This window comes from Danio rerio, chromosome 24 (assembly GCF_049306965.1).
Source record: "Danio rerio strain Tuebingen ecotype United States chromosome 24, GRCz12tu, whole genome shotgun sequence".
Taxonomy (NCBI): Eukaryota; Metazoa; Chordata; class Actinopteri; order Cypriniformes; family Danionidae; genus Danio; species Danio rerio.
This window is the reverse complement of record NC_133199.1, coordinates 8,040,966-8,068,601: the sequence shown is the minus strand read 5'-3', so window position 1 is coordinate 8,068,601 and position 27,636 is coordinate 8,040,966. Positions and strand designations below refer to the sequence as shown.

Genomic DNA, 27,636 nt, shown 5'->3' with positions numbered 1-27,636 from the left:
ACATTTTAAATTTGTGTATTTGATTACAGTTACTAAGGTCAATAAAATTGCGTTACTTGCTGTACGTTACAAATATAGTTTTTGGAAGAAAAATCTTTTAAATAACTTTTTTCAAAGCAACGTCAGTTAATACGCATGCACTCTTAAAGAGCCCCTATTTAGGGGTTTTTGAGAATGACCTTCCATGTAGTGTGTAACACAGCTCTAAGTTAAGTGAAATATCCAGCTAATCTGAAAGTGCACAGTGTTTAAAACTATTGATTCATCTATAAAAGAGTCGACTCATAGTGCTTTATAACATACGTTATAAAGTGGGTCTCAGACCGGACAACGATAAACTTCTGAGGGCATGCTCACACTATTAGGGCGTGCTCGCAATAATGTGAGCACTCCCTCAGAACATACTGTCAACATTGGGATGTGAAAATAAGGGATATGCCCACCATAATAAGGGATCAAGCTATCAATCACATTAGCCGTTTCTCCATTGTATAACTTACACATTCTGATTAAAGAGCAACGAATGAATCTCTCATTTATTAAGATTTTTTTTATTACATTAAATGAGAGGTGTCACTTTAAAAATGCACACATCTAAAGTTATAATGAAAGCATTCGACTGCTTTCCTAACTTTTTAGACGAAAGTAGTTGTGTTTGGGAAAAAACCCCACCAATATCGACATCCTTATATGTTATCATTATTAATTATGTGTGTATGTCTGTTTAAACATGCACGCAAAATCCAGACTTTCTCTCCGCTTCAAATCGCGTGTACAGAATCCGTTTGGGAAACAGTGTCTGTTTATGTTTCATTTTATGACTGTTTTGAGGATTGTATAGGATGGGTGACGCCACCTGTTATTAAAAGGAATCACGGGGTTTTTAACATTTATTCATAAGTGTTTTCATTCATAAACAAAGGGAAAGCACAGAAGACTCACGTTTTAGAGCAAGGGGTGACCCCTGGTGGTTGGGCGTTATGGGTTGCGTATAGGGAGGCTCGTCTGTTCAAAGAAAGACTGAAAATATGGGAGAAATACGGGAAAATAATTTTACGGGATGGTAGCGGGATAGAACAGTAAAATACAGGAGAATCCCGGGAAAAATGGGAGGGTTGACAGGTATGCCTCAGAAGTTTATCATTGGCTGAACAACAGTTGCTGTGCATATATTGACCCTGCACACTGCACACACTGTTCAGGAATGAAGAATTTGATGAAGAGTGTTGTCCTGGCCTCCTAATTCTCTAGATCCCAATCTAACTGCGCATGTGTGCTGGACTAACAAATTCAATCCAAGGTGGTTCCATCTCCAACCCACAGCTCCTGAAGAATCTGCTGGTAACGTCTTGGTGCCAGATACCACAGGACACCTTCAGCGGGCTTGTAGAGTCCACCTTGGCAGGGCTACTTTTGCAGCAGATTTGAAACAAATTCCACCAATCAAAAGCAGCCTTTTCAGAATATGACGTTTAATACAGCAGCAGTATATACTGTTTAAACAGCGACAGTGATTTACAAATGCATATTCTGTTTACAGCGGTTAAAAAAAGCTGAGCGATTTGAAGATGCACTTTGAAGTGGATTAAGCACAATTATTCAATGTATTGGAACTACTGCACATAGCCATAAAGCTTATACAATGATCAATACTAGTATTAATTAGTCACACACACATTTCATTTCTGAATACCTGTCTGTTTACAGTTTACTCTTGGAGAACGTCCCACCTCTCCCGACACCCGAGCTGAATTTTGCTGCTCCAGCAACAGCTTCAGCTATAACGACTGGTATGCCATTATCCGTCTCATACTGCATGGCCTGGTTGAAGGAGGTGGAGTCAAACAGGGCATGGTAGGCGGAGTTACGGTCAGCACGGAGACAGAGCTGTGGAAATGCGCTGACCTGTTCTGCGAGTTCAAGAGCCTCTTGAAGTGCTAAAATCAACAAACACAGGCTGACTGTTAGATGTGAAGATGCCAAAATTGGGTTATTCTAGCCAACCTACTACAGAGGAGGATAGATTTTCTTTTTTCTCAGCTAATCGTAATCTGTGACCTCAAGTGACTTTCATATCATCACATACACACACACACATCTGATATGGACTCTTGAAAGCTCTGGCCTCTGTCCAGATCTCCCATGGAAAGATGATCGTCACTTTGAAACTGAAGTGCTTATTTTAACGGTATCTGTAATCAGCTTTGAGCTTTTCTCATCTAACATGACTGTGTGTGAACTTGTGCCTCTGCTGCCATTAGTTTAATTAGCTCACATCCTCAAGGGAACTTTACTGTGGATAAATATAACAAAAGGAATCGCTCACACAAACGCATAGCAGCACAGCATGACAAAAATGCACTGACATGCACTGGAGTGTGAGGATAGTTTGAAAATATCTCATTAATTCAAATCTATATTTATAAGCCATGTCAGTCTCAAAAATGAAAATTTTTCAAATAATAATTCATACATCCTTGACAATTTACGTTTACAAAGCCTAATTCGTAAATTCAAAACATGATTTATAAATACACACATCCAGTTCATTAATTCAAAACACGTTTCAAAAATACACAAATCCAATTTGTAAATTCAAAATACGATTTGTAAATACACAAATCCAATTCATAAATTCAAAACATGATTTATAAATACACAAATCCAATTAATAAATTTGAAACACTATTCGTAAATACACAAATCCAATTAGTAAATTCAAAACACGATTCAAAAATACACAAAATCTAGTTCGTAAATTCAAAATACGATATGTAAATACACAAATCTAATTTGTAAAAACAAAACACGATTTGTAAATACACAAATCCAACTCGTAAATTCAAAATATGATTCGTAAATACAAAAAATCAAATTCATAAATTCAAAACATGATTTATAAATACACAAATCCAATTAATAAATTTGAAGCACGTTTCAAAAATACACAAATCCAGTTCGTAAATTCAAAATACGTTGTGTAAAGACAAAACACGATACGTAAATAAACAAATCCAATTCGTTAATCCAAAATATGATTCGTAAATGTACAAATCCAATTCGTAAATTCAAAATACGATTCGTAAATGCACAAATCCAGTTCGTAAATTCAAAATACGTTTTCTAAAGACAAAACACGATTCGTAAATAAACAAATCCAACTTGTAAATTCAAAATATGATTTGTCAATACACAAATCCAATTCGTAAATTCAAAACATGATTTATAAATACACAAATCCAATTAATAAATTTGAAGCATGTTTCAAAAATACAAAAATCCAGATCATAATACACTTTGTGAAGACAAAACACGATTCGTAAACAAATAAATCCAATTCGTAAATTCCAAACAAGATCTGTAAATGCACAAATCCAATTCGTAAATTCAAAACATGATTCGTAAATACACAAATCCAATTCGTGAATTCAAAATACGATTAGTAAATACACAAAATCTAGCTCGTAAATTCAAAATACGATTTGTAAATAGACTAACCCAATACTTAAATTCAAAACACAATTCATAAATACACAAATCCACAATAAACACCCTATTGGAGAGAATACTGTATGTGTACCTTGGCCATCAGGGACTACTCTGTTTGCCAGTCCAAATGCTAAAGCCTCATGTGCCTTCACTGGTCGGCCTGTGAGGATGAGATCTAGTGCTCGAGAGAGACCAATCAGCTGCGGGAGTCTCACTGTACCTCCATCAATCAATGGCACACCTGCGTGAGAAACAGAAAGAGGCTTATGTTCTGAGGATTAACTGATGGAACAATGAATCCAAAACAATGAACACAAGACTATGTAATTTAAAAATTAAGTTATGTGTAATAAAATAAAATGACACAGGGAAAAAAAGTATTGAACACATGAAGAAAGGTAGGTGTTGAAAGGCAGTGAAAGCCCAGACAGCAGCTGAAATCATTCAGTAGTTCTTCAGCAACCCTCTGCCCTTCCTCATTTTAATGAATATTAGTTGCTTTTGTTCAACATTAGCAGGATGATGAAGATGAAACCAGGGCGGACATTTCAGCAAGTCACACAGCTAAGGAAACTCTCAAATGCTTTCAGAGAAAGAAAATCAAGGTGTATAATGGCCCAGCCAACCATCTGACTTGAATCCAATAGAAAATACGAAATAAAGGTCAGAATTGATAGACGAGACCCACAGAACCATCAAGATTTTGACACTGTTGAAGTCTGAAAATAATAACACTTGAGCAAAATCTGGTTCAATTTCATGTAAACAGCTTCTTATTTACTATTTACAGAAAAAAAGGACATGTTCAATGCTTATTTCCCCCACCTTAAATAAGGTAAGGCAAATATGGTTGTTAGTAAAGTTGACCATAGGTCAAGGTGGACACGTATGACATGTGGAGTCCCACAAGGCTCACTTCAGGGACCTCTGCTGTTCAACCTTTACTTGTTCCCACTGAGCCAAATGATGAGAAACAGCTATACGGATGACACTCAATCTATTTAGTCCAGTCAATGACTACATGCACTGATGAAATTAGCAGATGGATACAAAGAGTGCATTAAAATGTGAATGATCCAATCCATCAATGCTAAGAACTCTCCATCTCTGCCCATTCAAAATAATACCAATAATATCACATTCTAGAAAGTATAAGTCCTGTTGTCGCTAGTAATGGAAAAGAATGCAGCTGTGAGTGGACTGAAAGGGTGAGAGATAATGAGTGGATACATCTGCTACCAATCACGTGTCTGTCCTCCAGTCCAATATGCTACACATCTGGCAGCCTGAACCGAGGAGGAAAGGAGTTTCTGTCAGTGAGCACATCCTTCAACATTTCCTCCGCTTCTTAACCCCATTACTCAAGGCTGTCATTTAGATAGTCAGAACTCCATCTATATTAAACATCTGCAAAGATGCAGCTGACACAATGAGGTGATATGTTGCAGAAGATGAGTATATAATGCCGGAAAAGCAGAAGAAGAGAATCCATAAACTGAATAAGCTAAAAGATGGATGAAAGTACATTCATTGTTATATTAACATATATAAACAAATAATTCCCAGTACTAGGTTGCAGCTGGAAGGGCATTCGCTGTGTAAAATATATGCTGGATATGTTGGCGATTCATTCCGCTTTGGTGACCCCTGATGAATAAAGGGGCTAGGCCAAAGGTATTGTTAAATACACTTTATTAGGTACACCTGTCAAACTGTTAGATAATGCAGTTTTCTAATTAGCCAATCACATGGCAGCAACTCAATGCATTTAGGCATGTAGATGTGCAGCACCTGAAACTACGGATACTGGAAGCCTGTGCTGGCATTTCTCCTGCGGTGTCGCTATCAGAGTGTGACGAGTGAGAGAAGAGGGTTGCATTGACAATCCAACACAATGGGCAGAACATTGAACACATTTTATAAGTGGTCAGAAACTTGTAAATAACTCATGAAAGAATAAAGTTGTTGTTATTGTTTTTCTTGTGTAATTCCCAATAAGTTTGATGCGTCAAATGACCCTCTTCCTATTGGTGGTGATAAGCCTTGGAGTAACGATTGATGACCAACTAAACTTCTCTGACCACATCTCTAGAACTGCTCGATCGTGCAGATTCGCACTCTACAACATCAGAAAGATCCGACCCTTTCTATCTGAACATGCAGCTCAACTCCTTGTTCAAGCTCTTGTTCTTTCCAGGCTGGACTATTGCAACTCTCTACTAGCCAGGCTCCCAGCTAACGCTATCAAACCTCTTCAGATGCTTCAGAACGCAGCAGCACGAGTGGTCTTTAATGAACCTAAAAGAGCACATGTCACTCCGCTACTCATTCGTTTGCACTGGCTGCCAGTTGCTGCTCGGATCAAATTCAAAGCACTGATGTTTGCTTACAAAGCGATTTCTGACTGCGCCCTTTCTTATCTGCTCTCACTTCTGCAGATTTATAGGCCCTCCAGAAACTTGCCTTCTGTGAATGAACGTCGCCTCGTGGTTCCATCCCAAAGGGAAAGAAAATGCTTTCCCAAACGCTCGCGCTCAATCATCCCAGTCTCGTGGAATTAACTCCCTAACTGCATCAGAACGGCAGAGTCACTCACTGTCTTCAAAAAGTGACTAAAAACTCAACTAATTAGTCTCCACTTTCCTTACTAATATGCAACTCCCTCTCTGTCTCCTCCACTAACTACAAAAAAAGATCATATATATATATATATATATATATATATATATATATATATATATATATATATATATATATATATATATATATATATATATATATATATATATATTACTAATGCTTTCCTTAGACTTTACACACCTGAAACTTGCCTACAGCACTTATTCATTGTTGCTCTTATAGTTGTGTAAATTGCTTCCTTGTCCTCATTTGTAAGTCGCTTTGGATAAAAGCATCGGCTAAATGACTAAATGTAAATTTAAATGTCCTATCGAAAAAAACTAAAGTTGGACCCTAGATGGCCGACTTCAAAAAGGTCACCGCCCATCTTGAAAGGTCTGCCCCCTCACATATACTATTGTGCCACAAACAGGACGTTAATATCACCAACCATTCAGATTTTATTAAGGTGCATCCATATAAATGGCCCACCCTGTATAATCAAGCGAAGCTCCATGAACGGTTTTGTGCACCAATAAAAAAAGTGTAAATATGGCTTTGTGTTTGCTAAGGGCAAAATGACTCTGACAAGGTTTTAGTTCCATTTTTTAGACTTTGAACTTCTCATCACTACCGTCTAGGTAGGAAGAGGGAGCTCTCGGAATTCCTCTAAAATATTCTAATTTGTGTTTTGATGAACGAATGTCACAGGGGATTAAAACAGAATAAAGGTGAGTAATTAAAAACAAAATATACATTTTTAGTAGCGCTGCTTGATTTTGGAAAAAATCGTAATCACGATTATTTTGGTCATAATTGTAATCACGATTATTCAAAATGATTATCAGTTTAAGTCAAAATTATTAGCGCTCCTGAGAATTTAGTTTTTTTAAATAGCTATTTCCAAAATTATATCAAACAGAGCAAGGAATTTTAACAGTATTTCCTCTTATATATTTTTTTCTTCTAGAGAAAGTCTTATTTGTTTTATTTTAGCTAGAATAAAAGCAGGTTTAAATATTTTGAAAACAATTTTAAGGTCAATACTATTAGCCCTCTTAAGCAATATATTTTTGATTGTCTGCAGAAGAATCTACTGTTATAAAAATGACTTGCCTAATTACTCTAATTAAGACTTTGAATTGTACTTTAATTTGAATGCTTGTATTTAAAAAAAAACATCAAACTATTATGTTCAGAAATACATAAAAAAAAAAAACTTCTTTCCAAAAAAAACAGAAATTGGAGGAAAAGGGTTGCTAATATTCAGGAGGGCTACTAATTCTGACTACAACTTTATATATATATATATATATATATATATATATATACAGTTATTTTCCACCCTGCAAAGGAAAGAGAAATAAATGCAATAGAATAAAAATATGAAACAAACTGTGATTTAAGCATCTTCACCCTAAGAAAAACACTTTAGCTACAAAAATCCTTCAGTTAAGAGCAGAGAGGAATTTTCTCGTCGTTTGATTAATGATAAAACAGGCGCCAGCATTTCGCACTGTCACTTTAATGGTTTCTCTTTTACGTGTCTTTTGATTCTCAACTCGTTTTTTTATTACGCAAATGAGGGTTAATATGAATAATCACCGCGTTTTGACACCTATTTGACCATAAAAGCGCTCACGTTAGGATTACTTTAGATTTCTGCGCTCCTCTGCTCGCCTCAGTGTGCGAATGAGACCGAATGCTGACCGTGTGCTTAAGTTTGTGCGTGTGTTGCACACACACATAAGCATGCGGTCTTTCGCGCTTTTGGTATATGATGCAATAATCGTTTGTCTCGATTAATGGTTTTTCATAATCGTTAGAAGCCATAATCAAAATCGAAATCGGATTTTCGATTAATTGCACAGCCCTATATTATTAGGTGAACTAACCCTCTTTAATCTGATAATACACAAACAGAATTGATCTAAATGTAGTTTATAGGCACTATGCAGGCACATTAATTAGTCAATATGTCACAAACTCTTATCCGATATCCCAAGAAAAAAATGAATTTATTATTTAATTTACTTTAACTCTTCCCTCTGATGCATAATCCATGCATCTCTCATGCAAATCCAATACCTTCATGGCCAAACCTTTACTGTTGAACAAACCCCTCTTGCTCGCACACAGGAGACATTGAAGTGGTACAATGGTTTCACAGAAACCACAGATGGAGTCGCCATGTCAGTGGTCCAGCATTAGCACCTGTGTGATTTCAGTTCACCTCAGGTGTTTGACTGAATGAATGGATCTGTCTGTGTAAGCATGAGCCTGTGGTTGAACTTTTATGTCTTCCTGTGTGAGTTCATGCTGGCGATACTGGTATCCACAGAACATCAAAGTCTACAATACAAGCTTGCACACACAATAGTGTTAGGGTAATGCCCGTATAATATTGGCAAAACTTTTATACGTACACAAATACACAAAACACCAGCTTAACGAGGACACTTGACTTCAGATATACAGTTAAGTCAAAAGTATTATTAATTTTATTCATTAATATTAGTATAAAATTATATATATTATTTTTCCTATAAAAAAGTGAAAATAAATACCTTGAAAACAAAATCAGTTATTTTCATTGTTTTTCATGTTAAAAGTAGAAAATAAGCAGTATCTCTTCTAAATAAAATAACTCTTGCATCTTCCGTAAACAAATATTTTAATGTAAATAATAATTTTAATGTATTGGAAAACCGTCTCAAGGCACAGCTTCCAATCATCATCAATGCAGTGCAAACATGTGACATGTAGTTACATTACAGGTATGCGACCTTGGCAAGGCTGCACCAGACCATACCCATGTGTTTAATGCAGAAGTATAAAGGTGCGTTCGACATGAAGCTCGGCTGCTGCCGGTGATTAACGAGATCAGCCGATCGCAGACGGGGGTGGAGTTGAAAACGGACCTGTCAAGCCGGACAGCTAGACACTTCAGGGTTCAAAGTTGCTGCAGTCATGATGACAGATCACTTGGCGCAATTATCATTTATTTATTTATAACAACAAAAGATTTACAAATAAAACCGAATACAATCTCTACAAACTATAGTTAATTTTTAAACAATGAGCGAATTATGAATTAAATATATAACAAATGCATGAGAGAAATAAGGGGAAATGAGAGGGTAATGTAAACATAAAAACGAACAGGCCTATTAAATACAAAGCAATAAGCACAAATTCTAGGAGTTTAAACATCACTCCAGGCTAATACTTCTTGTTTGAATAACTTAATACTTTCCAATATTCATGTAAAACCTCACATGTGCCACATGTAACATTTTTATTTTGGCTAGACAAAATTTTAACATTTTAAGGTCAATAAAATTAGCCCCCTTAAACAATATATATTTTTAGATTGTCTACAGAACAAAGCATTGTTATACAATGTTTTGTCTAATTACCCTAACTTGCCTAATTAACCTAGTTAAGCCTTTAAATTGCACTTTGAGCTGAATACTAGTATCTTGACAAGAACTAGTAAATATATAGAGCTCTATTTTAACGATCTAGGTGCAAAGTCTGACATGCATAGCACAACAGCATTAAGGGGACGTCTGAATCCACTTTGGCTATTTTAAGGACGGAAAATAGAGTGTGCGCCCTGGCGCATGGTCTAACAGGGGTGTGCTTATTCTCTTAATGAGTTATGGGGTGCATTAAACCACCTTTAAGGGTTGCACCATGGCGCATTCACTGTTTACATGATGGACTTTGTAAGTGGAACGCTTCACTAGCAAGAAACAGATCATCTGCAGCGCAAGGATAAAGAATGAGCCTCCTCCACACTTTACTTTCACTTTACTTTAACTCTTTACTTTACTCCTTTACTTTTGTGGATAAGGAAACAGTGTTGTACGCTCTCCACTAAAGACATATATTAGCCTACATACAGTATTTAATTTAGTTTGTTAAGCACAAAGATTTGTTTCAAACTATTTCTAAATTCAGTTCTAATTTCCAGCAAACAAATGAATAAACAATAAAAACAAAGTGTGGTCAAAAACTGAGTTATATCCAAACACAAATCCTGTTCTTATGCTCCATATGGTGATGTAAAAATCTCTAGAACCCGACAGGTGGACAAATCTAAGCTTGTTTTTATTTAAACAAATATAAATATGCATATGATAAATAACACTGCTAATAATAATAACATTATTAAATTGCAAATTGTCATGAATACACTGAAAAGGCCTGAATAAACTGAAAACTAGAGGTAGAGGTTTAAAAATTTATGTAGAAAATAATAATTTTGTGACATTTTAAACCTAGTTAACTAGATATCTGTGTATTGGTGTACATCCTGTGTGTATTAAGCAATGTGTAAGCGTTTTGGACCTGCATAGGCGCATAACTAACGCACTCTGCGCTGGACTTTAGACCAAGTTTTAGTTGGTCAATGGCGCAGTCTAATTCAGTTTCTTAAAGTAGCAACGCACCAACAATGTGCCTTAACACACCTCCTTTAAAGACCAGCACACCCATGGGTCCACAAAGTGGCACCAATGGATTTGCTATTTAAATAACGTGGTGCAAAACATGAAAATTACTGTTGCACTGGTCTGAAAATAGCTACAAATTGCACCATACATGCCTTGCGCCTTATTGCACTGGGTGTATGAAAGGGCCCATTATGTACTGTAATCATGGCAAAGATAAAATAATCGAGTCACCAGATTTTTTTTTATTATTACAAATTATTATAAATGTGTTGAAAAAATATTCTTTCTGTTAAACAGAAATATACAGGGGTACCTATAATATAGAAGGGCTAATAATTCTGACTTCAACTGTATATCTTTAAACAAACATGACAACGATACTCTTTCTTACTATTCATATTTCCTAAAAGTGGCATGTGAGTTCAGTTAATTGAATTGAGGAAGCTCAGAAAATAAGCATTCTTTTTTTCATTCACAAGAGCAGTCAAATTCATCAATGTACTTGATGTAGTCTGCAACCAAGCATTATAAGTCAAAGAAGGATCTAAAGGTTGACAGAGAATGTCTGTAAAATCTGAGAAAGGTCGAGTTATTTCAGTTGTTGGCAGCTGCTCTGGTGGCTGAGGTGGACAAATGGAAACTGCATTCAGAACAAACGGCTTTGACCACCTGGGATGCTGGATACGATACAATATGTGCAGTTTGGGCCTCTTTAAAATGATAAACTCGGATTTCACAGATTTGCTGGTCCTCGATCATTGATCTACATTTCATCTGGGCTGAGAACAAACTGTCCAAGTGAAACTAAATATTCAATAAGAAAAAAAGGAAGGATATTGAAAAGTGGGCGTTCCATCTTGCAGAACCATAAAGATCCCGTCCAGACACCCCCTTATGAAGGTTGAAGGTCAGGTCATGATCTTTTAATGTATTCCAATAGCAACAGTAGCTGCAACAGTTGTCAGGTAGCTTCAGTTTCTAATTGCTGTATATTAAAGTGGATCAAAACCTTTCATCAAAGTTGTCCTAAAACTATTGAACAACACTTATTCTTGTCTAGGGACAATTTTGATCCAAATGTTAACTATTATATTTCATGTCAAGAGAGAAAAGTTTATTTATTTATTTTTGTGTCTGTTACACGTTCCATATGCTTATTTCACATGGCCGCCATTTTAAAAAATGAAAGCGAGGCTGCGATGGAAACAAAAAACATGCTATGAACTACAAACCTCCAGCTGTTGCAGCAATTTCAAAGTGCAAATATGGGGTAAACATCAATTTAACATCATTCATTTCAGTTTAATTTAAACAATTACAAGCATATTAGGCATCAAACAAAATCACAATCTCTTTAGGAGTAATACTGTCACGATCGGTGAGAGGAAAAGGGGCGAGGACTAAAGTGCAGGGAAATAATGGTTCATGACAACACAAGCACAACACTGAAGCACACAACAAAAGCACGTGACCACAATGTAAACACAGAGCAGCGTGCTTTGACAACAGACGCAAGACACGAGCACACGATAGAACACCTTACCGTGCGCTCACACAAATGCAACGCACATGCTTCATCTCAGCTAGTCTACCAACTAGACGAAGACGCTGAGAATGAAATAGAACAAAACACAAACACGAGTACAAGAGCGTGCGTCTGAGGCACGCAGATCCCACACGGCCGCATTAAGCGGGAGCGCGCACGCTCTGCGCACACCCATGACGGCACGCGCAAACAGAGACAGACACAATGACAGAAACAAGTGCTCGACCCAAGAAAACTCGAGCCGAGCACAACAGGACAAGACTAGACATGGCTAGTGTCCGGACTCTGCCACCAAAACAAGAATTTACATGACCAGAGTGGCAGAACCCTGACAAATACGTTTAAGTGTCCAGTTCATGGCACCAGGTAAAAACCTGTGATGATGCTTCTCCTACAAGAGTGATTATAGCGCCTCCTAAATGTGATTGTGGTTACTCATGGCAGGTATTATTTGGTAGTTTGGTCATTTATTCCACTAATTCGGCAACTGTCAAAAGTAATCAGGGAAATGGTTTGAAAAAAAAAAAAGTAGTGTTCCATTTGGGACGGCACAACATACATATACTTCACTGTTGAGTGTGTAAGTGCATAAGTGCATAGTGGATAAGTACATAGTACAAAGTACATAGTGCAGGGATCACCAAACTTGTTCCTGGAGTTCTGGTGTCCTGCAGATTTAAGCCCTAACCATAATCAAACACACCAGAACAAGCTAATCAAGCTCTTACTAGGTATACTTGAAACACCCAGGCAGGTGTGTTGAAGCAAGTTTGAGCTAAACCTTGAAGGGCACCGGACGTCCAGGAACAAGATTGGTGACCCCTAACAGTGTATAGTTTGCCACTTGGGACACAGCTAGTATCCTGCAAGGACATGACTACATTTACATGAAATTTTACAAGAAAGTGATCTAAGCTTAGACTTAATAAACAAAAAGTTTAAAGATAACTTAGAAAATCTTAAGGAAAAGATTGTTTGACTTGAGTACAGTGTAAATATAAGTGTACATTGGTAACTAAGAGTATATCTGAATGCCTTAAATGGCATGCTCTCATGCTTTCCAGAGCCATCAGTTTGGGTTTTCAATGTACTATCTGAAGACACAACAGGAAGTATTTGGCCACATCAGAGAGATTTCAGTGACTTCTGATAGCATATTTTCCTTTTCCAGTGTTGTCTCCCTCATCCATGCCTCTTTCCTATTCCTTTCTTTTTGTCTGCCACCGCGAGGGATTCCCCTAGGCTGTTCCCATCTCAGTCGTCCAAATACAACCCTAAAATAAAGCTCTAAAACTTGCCAAAACAAGATTAGGTAAAATAAAACCGACAAGCAGGATGTTAAAATAAACCCTTTCCACTGACGGTGGCCAAGACATCTATTATGTGAGATGAATGGTGTTTAAGGGCCTGCTGTGCACTGTGGGGTAAGTACAGGAGTGAGTGAGGAACATTCAGAGGAAATAAGTGGGTAGTGTCAGAGTGCTTAGTCTTGTTCTGGGAGAAATAGTCTCCAAATGATAGTTCTCATTTAAACTCAATCACAGCGGAATGGCCACAGGAACCAATGTGTGGCAAAAACATCAAATAAAATTAGTTGACAAAACATTTCATTAAGCTGAGTGAATAGTCATATGTTATGCACATCAAATAGATACATGTATGTAATGTGACAATGGTTATTATAGGACAGATTTACTAACAGCTTATGCAAGCACAAAACCTACTATTGTTATTAAAGACATGCAAGAGGCTGTTTCAAACACACCCTTTTCAGACCAAAATTGGAAACTTGCTGTTCTGAGGACAGTGTATATTAAGGGGCTGATCACACCAAACATGCTTTTAGCATTGAGAGGCGCATCTTTTAAATGGTTTACTAACGGCCGCAATCATTTTGTGCGCTGCTTATGCGCCCTGCATGCCTCACATTTTAACCGCCTGCTGCGCCTCGCATTTTTGTCGTTGAGCACTGTACGCTCACAGCTGAAAAAAGTCAACTCTACGCGAAAAAAGTGTTCCGTCAGTCAGGTCTTTTTTATTTTCCAATGAAGTAAAAGCAGGAAGGGGTTTCAATTAAGGTGACATCAGTGTTTGTGAGACTTTTAAAGATGGAAGAGAGACTAAGGCTGCGTCCGAAACTGCCTACTACCAAAGACTAGAATACACAAGACATGTCACTCGTATTGTTTTGAATGGAGACTAGTGTAACGGTTAAAATGGTGAATAAAGCCCGCCTTCGAGTACAGGAACCAATCAGCGATCGCTATAGACTGACGATACTCTGGGAGAAGGGCTCAGACCAGACATGAGTTTCTGCATATTTTGTGTAATTCGGACATTTAGAAGTTAAACTAAGACACAGTTTTGTTTCATTTTATTGGTGATTCCTAACATGAAGTTCATGTATAAGCTTGGCAAGCAGTTTTTGAGAATTTGATGTTTCCTATTTTAAACAAAATGCCCGAGCATACTGCCCGAGAGGGGTTTCAAAGATGGCCACTGAGTAAAATGACTTGTCTTAAAGGGACTTTGCTACTACTCAGTAGGTACTGCTTTTGAATTTAAACATACAACTCGACCGTTAGAAAAGAACGTTCAGTTCTAATGTGAGCAGTATGAATGGAATTTGGATATACTACAGCTGCCATTTTGTCATGGTCACGTGACCTGCCTGCGTCTGTGGCTTCACTCCCTTTCATAAATTCTCTTGGGGGGCATCATGAGATAGCGCAGCGTGCATGACATGCGCACTTCAGGATCTTGCCGAAAGTAGTAGGTCATCCGGGTACTCGCAAACTGATTTTCGAATTCTATGAATTCGGACATACTACTCGGCTCACATACCATATTTAGCGTACAATATAGTATGGAAGTATGTGGTTTCGGACGCAGCTTAGGGCTGTTTCTCAATATCATTCTTGCCTGTACTTGCATTCTTGTGTTCTCGTAACACGTCATCAACCGTCACTAAAGTACTGTTTCAATTCAAAGTTCACATCTTGCCAAGTACAGATAAAATTCTCAAATGTGTACTTGCTCTGCTTCTTTTGCCAAGGATGCATCGAGAGGTGACTTGTGCAAACTTAAAAAGCGCAGGTATCCCAGAATGCATTGCAGCGTAACCAGCGAAAACTAACAGTGGAGGAGAAAACTTGTACGATTTTAAAAATACTCCTCTGTTGTGTTACAAAATAAAGTATTAAAAGTTCTTTCAGGCTGGAATGTAGCTGTTTTAAACTCGAATCAGCAGTTTATTTATAAAGATTATTTAGCGATGTGCCTCAGGTTACATGGACTCTGAGCCTGGTCAGATATTATTATTGTTACTGTTAATATACCGGGAAAATGAGGAATTCATGGTGAGGTAAGTGATGTTATAAAGTACACTGCTGTTCCATTTGAAGAAGTACTCTCCTGTCTATCTCACATAGTGCTGCTATTTGTACCAGACGAAAATTCCTACAAGTTTTGTTTTATCAAATCTTTAAATAAGAACAGCACTAACACCGATAACTGTTTTAGAAAAACATGAAATAAATTGCATAACTAAAAAACCCACAGAAAAATCACTAGACATTACTTTAGGGTAAGACTTCTAGACGACGTGCATTCTGGCTTCCTGGGTGGCGTGAATGCAGCAGAGGCAGACTGTCTGAGGAACGCGTTCACAGGCACATGCGGGCAATGCCCGGATGCTTGGTTTAATGAAAGAGAGAGGGTCATGATGATGGCTCTATGTTTTAAATGAGCAGCTGGAAAAATCAGTTCCTGGCAGTAAATTATAGCACTGCTGGCATATTTATACACACTGTGGTCATATATGTAGCATTAAGAAACTGGTACATGCAGAATGGAACTTCATCAAATTTGTACTGCAAAGCCTATCCACAATATTTTAGCAGTCCAGGATTTAACTCACTAACAATGTCTGGATTAAGAATGACAATCATTGGACAAAATTACAGCACTCACATTAGTTCAGTAATGCTATCAGATGGAAATATATATATATATATATATATATATATATATATATATATATATATATATATATATATATATATATATATATATATAGATTGCGTTTATCAATTTGCAATTTTCAGTTTTAGTTTGGTGACATCCCTGACACTCCTGTTGTCTTACAAGACCATACGTCTTCAAGTGATCAACCTTACACTTTCAACCTTTCATAATATGCTGTACACTACCTGACAAAAGTCTTGTTGCCTATCCAAGTTTTAGGAACAACAAATAATAACTTGACTTCTAGTTGATAAAACTTAATTTAGCTAAATAAAATATAATCATGCCTTCATTTTTTGTTATTTAATTAGGACAGTAAGGTCTAACTTTGTTTACACAAAAAGGCAAAGGAATGGCAAAGAAAGCCTTCTTTTAGGCCTCCCAGAGTTCATCAAGATTCTTTGGATTTATCTTCAACGCCTCCTCCTTCATCTTACCCCAGACATGCTCAATAATGTTCAGATCTGGTGACTGGGCTGGCCAATCCTGGAGCACCTTGACCCTCTTTGCTTTTAGGATCTTTGATGTGGAGGCTGAAGTATGAGAGGGAGTGCTATCCTGCTCAAGAATTTACCACCTCTCCTGTGGTTTGTGAGTAGTGGGCAGCACAAATGTCTTAATTCCATCCACTTTATAGACGCCATACTGAATGTAACCCCAAACCATGATTTTTCCTTCACCAAGCTTGACTTATTTATAAGACAATCTTGTGTCCATGAGGGTTCCAATAGGTCTTCTGCAGTATTTATGATGATTGGAATGCAATTCAACAAGGTGATACATCTGAAAAATCTACCTTCTGCCACTTTTCCAAATGATCAACTAGACATCAAGTTATTATTTCTTGCTCTTACAACTGGGATCGACTTTTGTCAGATAGTGTATATATGAAGCACTTAGATTCCGGCATGTCTGTTTAGTTCGGTTATGGTGGAGTGTCAAGAAGGAGACATTTATGCTGCATGTCTTTACTTTCATTGCAGTACGTACATGGTCATTTACTCCATGTGTGCTTCTGCTATTTGTTTTGTCCAGTATTCCTATATCGTCATATTTCCTGTAGAAAATGGTTGTTTGTTTTCAGTTGTGTGTTTTCTTGTCTTGTTTGGTGTTGGACAAAACTGCATGGTTCATGTGAATGAGTAAATTGAGTAAATACTTGTGTCATATTTTGTGAGAACACATGGCTTTCTAATGTTTGTTAGATTTATTTATTATTATTTTGTTTTTGGAATGCTAAAATAAAAAAAGACTTGATCTTTATAACATTTAATGAATGTCAGCTAACTCATGGCATGTTGATGCATGATGCATGTTGTTTTCTCATTTGTAATCTCTTTGGGAAAAACTGAAATACCATTATATGTCAGAATAGAGCCACTATAGGTCCAAAAAATTGTTTTATTATGGTTTGTTTACCTTTTGTGAGTCACACTTTATTTTAGAGTACAATTCCTGCTAATAACCAACCATTGACTAAGACATTTAGCTCAATAAACTACTAATTTGGTGCTTATTAATAGTTAGTAGGGTAGAAGTTGGGTTTGGGTAAGATTAGGGATGTAAAATAAGATTATACTTTAGAAGTACTAATATAAAGTACTCTTTTGTAATCTTAATAATAAGCAGGTAATAAGCAGGAGTTGGAACTTAAACTAAAATGTAACCCTTTTTAATTTTAATAAGCAATTAAATAAATGATTATCAATGCAGATATTTAAACAGAGAACTGCACAACTCAACTTTAAGCATAATTTGAAATAAAATAACATAAACAACAATACCTACCAAATCTGCGGCAGAAAACTCCCATGATAGAACTCTCCTCGGCCACCCTCATGTCAGCCAGCAGTGCCAGCTCCAGGCCTCCAGCCACAGCATACCCACTGACTGCTGCAATCAAGGGCTTTGAGAGCCTCATACGAGACGGACCCTAACAAATGAAGCAAAGCAGTTAATTGCTGTTTAACCGCAGTTTCCAACAACTTCAACTACTTCACAGAATGCTTAACCTTTTGTAGTTGCAGATTTAGTGTTTGAGGCCTGAGTGGAACATGCTTATCATTTCACACATTATGAAGAACAAGCTCAATCACAACAAAGCAGGTTTCAGTGAAAATACTTTAAAGAATACAGCTTATTTGAATGATTATGCTGTTTAATGTGTATTTGCATGTAAACTAATTTGCAAAGCATGAACTCCATGACAAAATCTTAATCTCTCCAATTGAATGACTTATGTCTTTCTTATTTCACAGTACATGTTTACATGATTACATAATTGATTTTGCACGCACTGAAATGAAAGCTAGTTAAGCGATGTCAATGAAACCTTCTCATTATTAGACAAGGCTCAGACTAGTAAAATCAGTAGATACAAACATATTGCTATTTCTGTCATAACAAATCTCTGAAAAAATGTATTACAGGTGGAGCTGGGGTGGAGGAGGGTTCAAATACGCAGTGCAGAGTGCTAACATAAACAATACTAAAGTTTTTAAAAGCTGAGGAGCAAGCTCATTGGCCGCTGAGGTGCCAGCAACCAATCACATGCACTACGTAGTTGGAAGCAGATAAGAAGGACTTATCAGCCTGTATACCCAATAGATTTTCATGATTTTCTGTTTATAGCTGCTCAGGAGCTGAAAACTCCAGGCATTTCAGAACAAGAGAGTAGTAAACAAGGAAACTAGAATATATATTTTTATATATTATTGTTTAAATCATATTATATGAAACTTTATTTCAGCAGACCCCACCAAAAATAAAATAACTTGTGCAGTAAAGGAGCGTAATATGGGTATGAAGAGAAATTTTCAGTGTGATAATGCTATTTGAATAAATAACTGCCGCTGATTCCTCTGTGTAATGTCGTCAGACCACAGAGAGATGTTCCTATCCACCCAAAAAAATATTTGTGATTTTGGTGCTAACGTTATGAGCAAATATTAGGAACTAATGTTACATGAAACTACTATTTGGCAATAAACAGACTTCTATTCCTGGTCAGAGTAGATCAGGCATTCTTGAGATGTAACTATGTGGCCTTAAAGGAATAGTATTTCACCCAAGAATACAATTTTCTGTTAATTTACTTTTCTTCAGTTGTGATTCTTAAAGTGGCAGTAGTTATTGACTTTGGCATATTATGTCGAATTTTAATTACCAATTACGACAGTTTCAGCTAATAGTCTTCCCTAATGTCCTACTCAGCTTCTCAAAGATAATCCAGAAACAGCTCTCTTGTCTTTATACTTTTGTATTTGGGGTTGTTTAATAAATGGCATGGCAAATGCAAATGTGCAAAAAGAAGCTAGTTTTAATGCCTAACAGGGGTCTGAAGAGAGGAAGAATCCATGATCACAAAAAAATATATATATATTTGAAGCAAAACATACATATATTGGCTGTAATATCATAGATGAATTAAGAGGAAGCATTACATGACTTAAAGAGCTCCTATTTTAACATATAAAAAAAGTTTAAGCTCAAAATACACATCCAATTATTTAATATACAGTGAAGAATATGTTCATTTTGAGCGTCATGTGTAGTAGCTGGTTCTCCTCGCTTATAGAGTTGGTTAATCCCAGTTTCTTTGCAAATCCTGTTCTGTAGACATGTTTTTACATGTTACTATGGAGACAAGTTAATTTACGCCTTTAAATCAATTTGGTGGGAGGGCATTTCTATGTAACGTTGTAGTGGGCCTCAAAATCACTGGGATTTGGATCCTATTTTAATGCCAGTATATTAAAAAAAAGAGACTTGTGCTTATATTGCTCCAATATGACAGTACTATACCCACACACAGTTCTATCCAAACAGGTGTCCTGTATTATAACCATGTTAATCTGCATCTGAAAAGGACCTTACCATGGGACCAGGACCACTGCTGACATCTTGCTCAAGTTCAAGAGAATCAGAACCATGGGCCAACTCCTTCAGATCAAATCCAGCGCAGAAATTGCCTCCTGAAACAAACAACTCAATTACACAACATGGATTAAACCATGAAAGTCAGAAAGGATATCATAGCTAAATGTTAAAAATATTTGTATGTGTGCAGCTTCAGCGCCATGTTACTCAATTATTCTAATAATGTTGTTATATATTCATATTCTACCAGCAACAAGTGGTTACTGTTATTAATCTTTTGTGTGATGAACTAAGGCTACAGCTAAAAATAACCGTTTGTTTTCAGCAGGGGTCTCAAACTCAAATTCCTAGAGGGCAACAGCTCTGCATATCTTCAACCTCCAACTCACACCTGCTTAATGGTCCCTAGTAGTCTTGAACACCTTGATTAGGATCAGCTGTGTTTGATTAGGGTTGAAGCAAAACTGTGCAGAGCTGCAGTCCTCAATTAATTGAGTTTAAGACCTATGGAGTCTCCTATGCTTATTAATGCAGATTTTTGCCAGTGAATTTTTTCAAAATACATTTGCTGATATTGTAAATATTTTTTAAGCAAACCTTTTGGGCAATCTCATTTGAATTTTCTTCCTTTCATTTTCAGCCATTTCCTACTCATTAATTGCAGCCAGTAAATTTAAGTAAATAAACAATATATAGAGAAATTAGTCTGTAAAATAACAGAAAATGTCCTGGCAGTTTATTAAACGTTTTTTATACAATAATATGCAATACCAACCCAGACAGTAGTCACATTAATCTATTAATAATGTTAATAAAAGTCACTTTTTTTTTTTTTAACTTTTCAAGGATAAAAGATGTTGGAAGAAAGATCAAGATCCCATAATGTCATCCAAAAGCATAAATAAATGAAAAATAAAAACATACACTACAGGGCAAAAGTTTGGGGTCAGTGTGATTTTTAAATGTTTTAAAATAAATTTATCCTGCTCAACAAAGTTGCATTTATTTCATCATACAGTACAAATTACAGTTTAAAATACAGTACAAATTGTAAAATTGTGAAATGTCATTCCACTATAAAATAACTGTTAATAATTTAGTAGTTTATAATTCATGTATTAATTATTTACTATTATTTATGGTCATAGTAATAAAAGCAATAATGACTGGAGTAATAATTTTATTACAATACAATAAGAAAGCAGTTATTTCAATTTTTTATAAATATTTAAAAAATGTATAACATTTAATAAAAGCAACCTTGATGAACAGAATAATTTTCTTTTAAATAAAACTTTTGGCTGATAGTGTAAATAAAAAAATAATGAAAAAATACAGAAAACTTTCAATTTACGAATATTTTTTACAGCGTAGACTTAAGTGTCCTTTTATTTTATGTGGAAGACAATAAACTTACAATATAAACAATTACATTACAATAAAAACAATTGTGCACTTTTCTTTTTCATAAAGCAATCTAACAAAATACCAAGTCATTTCAAACCTTCTTCAGTGAAAAATTGCCAGTTAAAAACGGTCTTTCGGTGTACTTGCACACACCACTGCTTGAACGCAGCAGTAAAACAGCAATTATTTATAATTTAGCTCAAAGGCAAACATGCCATGGACACAATTTACTTAATGGCTTCCTAATGGACTTGTAAAATGTAGACCAGTAAGTGAGATTGTGTAATGTTCTCAATTGCATTTTAATGTCCATTTAAATGTCTGAGATACAGTAGATGTTAAAACAGACCTGAACCTCTGAAATAAGGGAGTTCTTGTGTGGCCGTTATCACCTCTGACACTTGTTCGTTTCTTCAAAATTTAAGCAATTACTGTCATTCTCCGTGTTGTTGACTATGTAACGCTATCTGCTGTGTTCGGCTTCTCTGGCTGGGGTCCAGGTTTAGAGTGCGAGAAAGAGTAAAACCACTCATTTGACTGGTGTAAAAGGTGATTTAGGAAATTTGAGCAGAGACGGTTGGTCCATGTTGAACAAATTATTTCTATTGAGGGTGTGCAATTTGATGGTCGGCCATAACTGTTTTCAATGTAGTAAAATTGTCATCAGAGGCTTTGACACAACACAGGACTCTTGCAGCCATGTGCTGCCTACTCAGGCAAAGACATTTATAGCCTTAAACCTTCACAGTTTTACACATAACCCAGTAAATTTTTAACATTTATTAAATATAGTGTTCAACATAAATGAGTACACCCCATTTTGAAAATTAATGTTTTTAATCCATTTCTCAGTGAATATAGGTAATACACAGTCACCGGCCACTTTATTAGGTACACCTGTCCAACTGCTCATTAGTGCAAATTTATAATCAGCCAATCACATGGGAGCAACTCAATGAATTTAGGCATGTAGTTATGATCAAGACGATCTGCTGCAGTTCAAACCGAGCATCAGAATGGGGAAGAAAGATGATTTAAGTGACTTTGAATGTGGCATGGTTGTTATTGCCAGACAAGCTGGTCTGAGTATTTTAGAAACTGCTGAGCGACTGGGATTTTCACGCACAACCATCTCTAAAGTTTATAGAGAATGGTGTGAAAAAGATCAAATCTCCAGTGAGTGGCAGTTCTGTGGGTGCAAATGCCTTGTTTAAGTCAGAGGAGAATGGGTAGACTGCTTCAGACTGATGGAAAGGCAACAGTAACTCAAATAAGCACTCGTTACAATCGTGGTACACAGAAAAGCATCTCTGAAAGCACAAAACAATGTTTCCTCTAGGATTTTTTCCAGCTGTGGAGGCAGGTCTTTCACACAAATGTACCAACTACCTTTGACCTTATTTCAATGACAAATGGAGAAATGTCGTGAGCGCAGTATTACAAGTCGAAATCACATTTATGTAATACGAGCATGCGAATCTCTTTGCTTGCGCGCCGATTTCCTCTGTTTGTGCACAAAACTTCTTGCACACCTTCAAATATATGCTGCTTAAGTGCAGATCTTCTTGTGCGCTCTCAAATAAACACTGCTGAAGTGCGATTTAATGTGTTTATGTAACAAGCATGTCTCCAACATTTATTAGATTTGCTAGGAATATTTATGAATGTCTCCAATAGACCTACAGAGCGGCAATATACAATGCGTCCTGAAGTAAAGTGAAACGGCAATAAACTCCAGCAAGATAAAGTCTTTATTAATACATAAAGTATAATTATGGGGACTGTGTTTATCTTAACAAAAGCTATGTCGTGTTTGCTGGCCTCACGCATCACGCACCTGTCAGGTTAAACAAATAACACACAGCACTACTACGGTTGCAGAAAAGTTTGCGCTGTTATAATTCACGTACCTTTTAATGTGTTTTGGTGTGATTATAACCCTCAATTAAAAAAAAAAAACAACGACTAAATGTTTTGAATGAGAAGCTGTAATGTAGCTGTAGCGGGATGAATTTTGGTGTGGCGCCTCGCCATGGAAAAATGAATGTAGAGGAAACCATGCAACACTTCAAACTTTGAGGTGAATGGGCTACAGCAGCAGAAGACCACACAGGGTGTCACTCCTGTCAGCTAATAACAGGAAACTGAGTCTACAATTTGCACAGGTTCACCAAAATATGACAATGTAAGATTAGAAAAACGTTGCCCGGTCTGATGAGTCTCAATTTCTGCTGCAACATCCGGATAGAATTTGGCATCAACAACATGAAACCAAGGATCCATCCTGCCTTGTATCAATGGTTCAGGCTGGTGGGGTAATGGTGTGGGCAGGGCTTAATTTGTGCCGGATCCGGCACCTCATTTTACCGATCCTGTTGCTCTGCCAACTTGGCGACTTTGTCACTAGATTTAATGACTTTTCAGACCCCCCTAGTGAGAAATTTTCAAAAAAGTGACTAGCGACAAATCTAGCGACTTTTTCTTTGTGTTACTGGAGATTTTTATAGACTGCCATTTGTCCATACTGTACCGTCCCTACTCTTCTCAACAAGCTGGGGGTGATGCAGCCGGCCCCCCCTCCGCCTCAGAGCACTGACAGGCGGCCCAGTCCTCGCACAGCAGCCTCTCCCACCTGCAGCCTGACTCAGATCCCCTCTCTGCGTACCGACGGCAAAGGACTTAGCACCGGCAGTGTGAAGGTATTTCCCTTGTGTAGTCAAACTGATCTGCTTCTCCTTTACTTTAACAATTTAATTTGACCATTTATTCTTTTCTTGTTCACAATCACAGAATTTTTAAGTGAGACTTTCAGTACTTGTCTGAGTTTATTACGTCTGAGAGATTGCAAATTCACAACACATCTATAATGATATGTTTTTAAACTGTAATCAATTTTGTTAAATTGACATGCATACGTAAAGTGTAGTGCAAATGTAAATACCCCTTTATTGACCATAGGCTGTTAAACAAACAAAAACGGTAGAACGTGATGACGTCAGTAGTATGCAAATTAACATATGATGTAATCTAGCGACTTTTAGTGACTTTTCAGGCAGACCTTAGCGTCATTTCGTTGAAAATACTTGGCGACAGTGCTAGGTTGTGGCTGGAAGGATATCCGCTGTGTAAAACATATGCTGGAATAGTTGGTGGTTCATTCCACTATGGGACCCCTCATAAATAAGGGAGTAAGCCAAAGGAAAATGAATGAATGAATGAATTAATTAATTAATGTATTGCACGTTCACTTCTAATGTTAGTTAACTTTAGCATCCATAATGAACTCTTGAACTCATGAATTTTTACAGCAAGTCAGACAACAACCATCAAACTTGAATTTGATCATCACTTTACATCAGCTTTATCCACCTGATTATTAATGTGTAAATCATGTGTAACTTACCCACTCCATACAGCACTGCCACATTAAGGCTGTCGTCCTGGTCGAAGGCTGACAGCTCCTCGGTCAGTCTCTGAGCAGTCTCTCGATTCACTGCATTACGTGCCTCAGGACGGTTTATCCCAATAAGCATCACTGCACCCCTTCTCTCAGAAACTACTGGGCCATTAGAACCTGTCACAATCATAGGACTGAACATTTATATTCATGCTAAATTAATCTGTTGAAATGTGCTGTACATACAATAGAGGGCAATTTAAAAATGATAGATAGATAGATGGATGGATGGATGGATGGATGGATGGATGGATGGATGGATGGATGGATGGATGGATGGATGGATGGATGGATGGATGGATGGATGGATGGATGGATGGATGGATGGATGGATAGATAGATAGATAGATAGATAGATAGATAGATAGATAGATAGATAGATAGATAGATAGATAGATAGATAGATAGATAGATAGATAGATAGATAGATAGATAGATAGATAGATAGATAGATGGATGGAAAGATAGATAGATAGATAGATAGATAGATAGATAGATAGATAGATAGATAGATAGATAGATAGATAGATAGATAGATAGATAGATAGATAGATAGATAGATAGATAGATAGATAGATAGATAGATAGATGGAAAGATAGATGGAAAGATAGATGGAAAGATAGATGGAAAGATAGATGGACAGACACCTTATACAGGTGAATTTTTGAGGCCATCTATTCAGCCTATTTATTTACTTATTTGTAAATGTGTATAAATTCATATTTATTCAACGTTTTATGTTAATTTAAGTGATATTATTGAATAATCATTTTAGTCTATTTAGGTACAACAACATTTTTAACAATATATTTTCTATGTATATTAGGGGATGTATTATAGCGCTACTAAAATGATTTAATAAATTGCTTTTTGATTTAAATTTAAATTAGACTATAGGTCATTTAAAATAAATATTAAAATGTAATTTCACAGCAAAAAATTACAACACAACCTAAGTTTAAAAACGTACAACACAATTTGTAACATTATATTTTCAATGTATTGTAGCAGATGTACTATAGCGCTACTGTAGTTTTGTTTACCAAACAAATGTTTCTAGTTGGATTTACATTGTAAACCTTAAAAGTGCTGACGTTTTTTTTTTTTTAGTAATAATTTTTCATCTCCTATACACTGAATATCCTAAGACCTTTAGTGTCTGAACATTACAACAATTTTAATATTTTTTTTACTCTCATTTTCATTTGAGATTATTATTAATAATGAGGTTTTTATTAAAATTAGGTGTTTATTAAAACAACCCATATTTGCGTCTGCATGTAATTCCAAAACACTGTGTAATATTAATAATTTAATTATAATAATTTTCTTTAGTTACACCAAATTTGACTTGTTTTCAGCAAAAATGGTTTACATGGATATTGACATGAGACATGTACACGTCGTGTACATAAATCCAAAATAACTCTGAGTATATGCAATTGTATAAAATATGCTTGATGGTTTCAATATCACTTTCTGTGTAACACACACATACATACATACATATACATACATATATATATATATATATATATATATATATATATATATATATATATATATATATATATATATTTTTTTTTTTTTTTTTTTTTTTTTTTTTGATGATGAAAATATGAAACCACAATCAGGAGATCAATATAAGAGAGATACAAAAGAGGGAAAATACAAGCTACATTAACTGCAGACAGAAAAAATACTAACAAAGAAAGGGGTGAGTAAATTACAATTGTATAAAAGTGTATCAAAATAAATAAATTAGGAGCATTACAGGAAAGCTAAATCAAAGCAGAGTCAATACACAACAGTTCTTCATATAGTACCATAAATCGGACACATTTTTTGTTGTTAAACAAAGATTTGAGCAGCGTCAACTTCAATCAGAAAATTAGGGATTGAAGCCATGCGTTTAAAAAAAGTAAAATATATATTCTTTAGCTTTATGTGCAGATTCTCGTGTAATATAAATAGTAAGTTACGAGGCTCGACTAGTTCTGTGCATTGCGTCACAACTCTGCTTTCGTTTCTGTATGCCCTAAATAAGTTAATAAGGTCAACCGTAGCGTTAGGTATTTCTAAATAATCTTTCCTTTCTTGCTACTTAAACACTGGGTAACATTAACGATATGTCGTCTTTAACTGGAACTTAGAGGAAGATTGAAAGCTATTCACCCATTGCACTATTGCTGAAGTCCAACTCAGCTTACAAGAGTCTCAGGTAAAAGTTATTTGATTGGTCAGTTGTGAACATTACAGTCCCCTCCTACGTTCACGGGCGTTTCTGAATGTGTGGGTGTTTCCAAACTGGTGATTTTTTTTTTTCTAAACCATGCAATGAAAATGATCTCCCTTAATGAACCCCCGCCTAACCCAACCTAAACCCAATCAGGTGACATGTTGTCAGAACGCCTCTCCATTTTGGCCTCGCCTACCGGTCAGGTTACTCCCACTAAGTTACTTTCATACAGACCTGTAGTGAGTTCCTCCAAAGTCCAAACTTTAAGTTTTTGCTGACCTCTACCGACAAAGGGGGAAACTTTGTTTTTACTTTACCTGAGCTCGTAGTTTTTCTTTCCTTGTTTGAAGTGCTGCTGTTAAATCTTTGTCCTTTCACGTAGTTTAAACTCAGGATCGCCCTCCTAAAGGCACTATTAACTGACATTCTCCCTAAAGTTAGAGCCATAATTAAGGAGAAACTGTTAACGTGTGTCTCATCTGTGTTTTGCGTAGTTTAAAGTGGTATATTGCG

At 36.3% G+C, this 27,636-nt stretch overlaps 1 protein-coding gene and 1 long non-coding RNA gene across 5 annotated transcripts in view; one reads left to right on the top strand and one right to left on the bottom strand.

Annotated features, from left to right (window-relative positions):
- LOC141380818 (uncharacterized) overlaps window positions 1–3,291 on the top strand; it is a 4,221-nt gene extending 930 nt beyond the window's left edge. Inside the window, exon 2 of the long non-coding RNA XR_012399708.1 lies at window positions 79–3,291. This is a non-coding gene — a long non-coding RNA (uncharacterized lncRNA). The remainder of the gene's footprint in view (window positions 1–78) is intronic.
- zgc:101569 lies at window positions 1,453–27,636 on the bottom strand. Of its 4 annotated transcripts, none has more exons than XM_073940319.1 (7): window positions 27,441–27,628; window positions 24,830–25,000; window positions 20,017–20,114; window positions 17,929–18,073; window positions 3,581–3,730; window positions 1,906–1,937; window positions 1,453–1,821 (listed from the first exon to the last, which is right to left on the bottom strand). In XM_073940319.1, exons 1-7 carry the CDS (start codon window positions 27,568–27,570, stop codon window positions 1,702–1,704), a joined length of 846 nt encoding a protein of 281 aa, XP_073796420.1. In that variant the 5' UTR covers window positions 27,571–27,628; the 3' UTR covers window positions 1,453–1,701.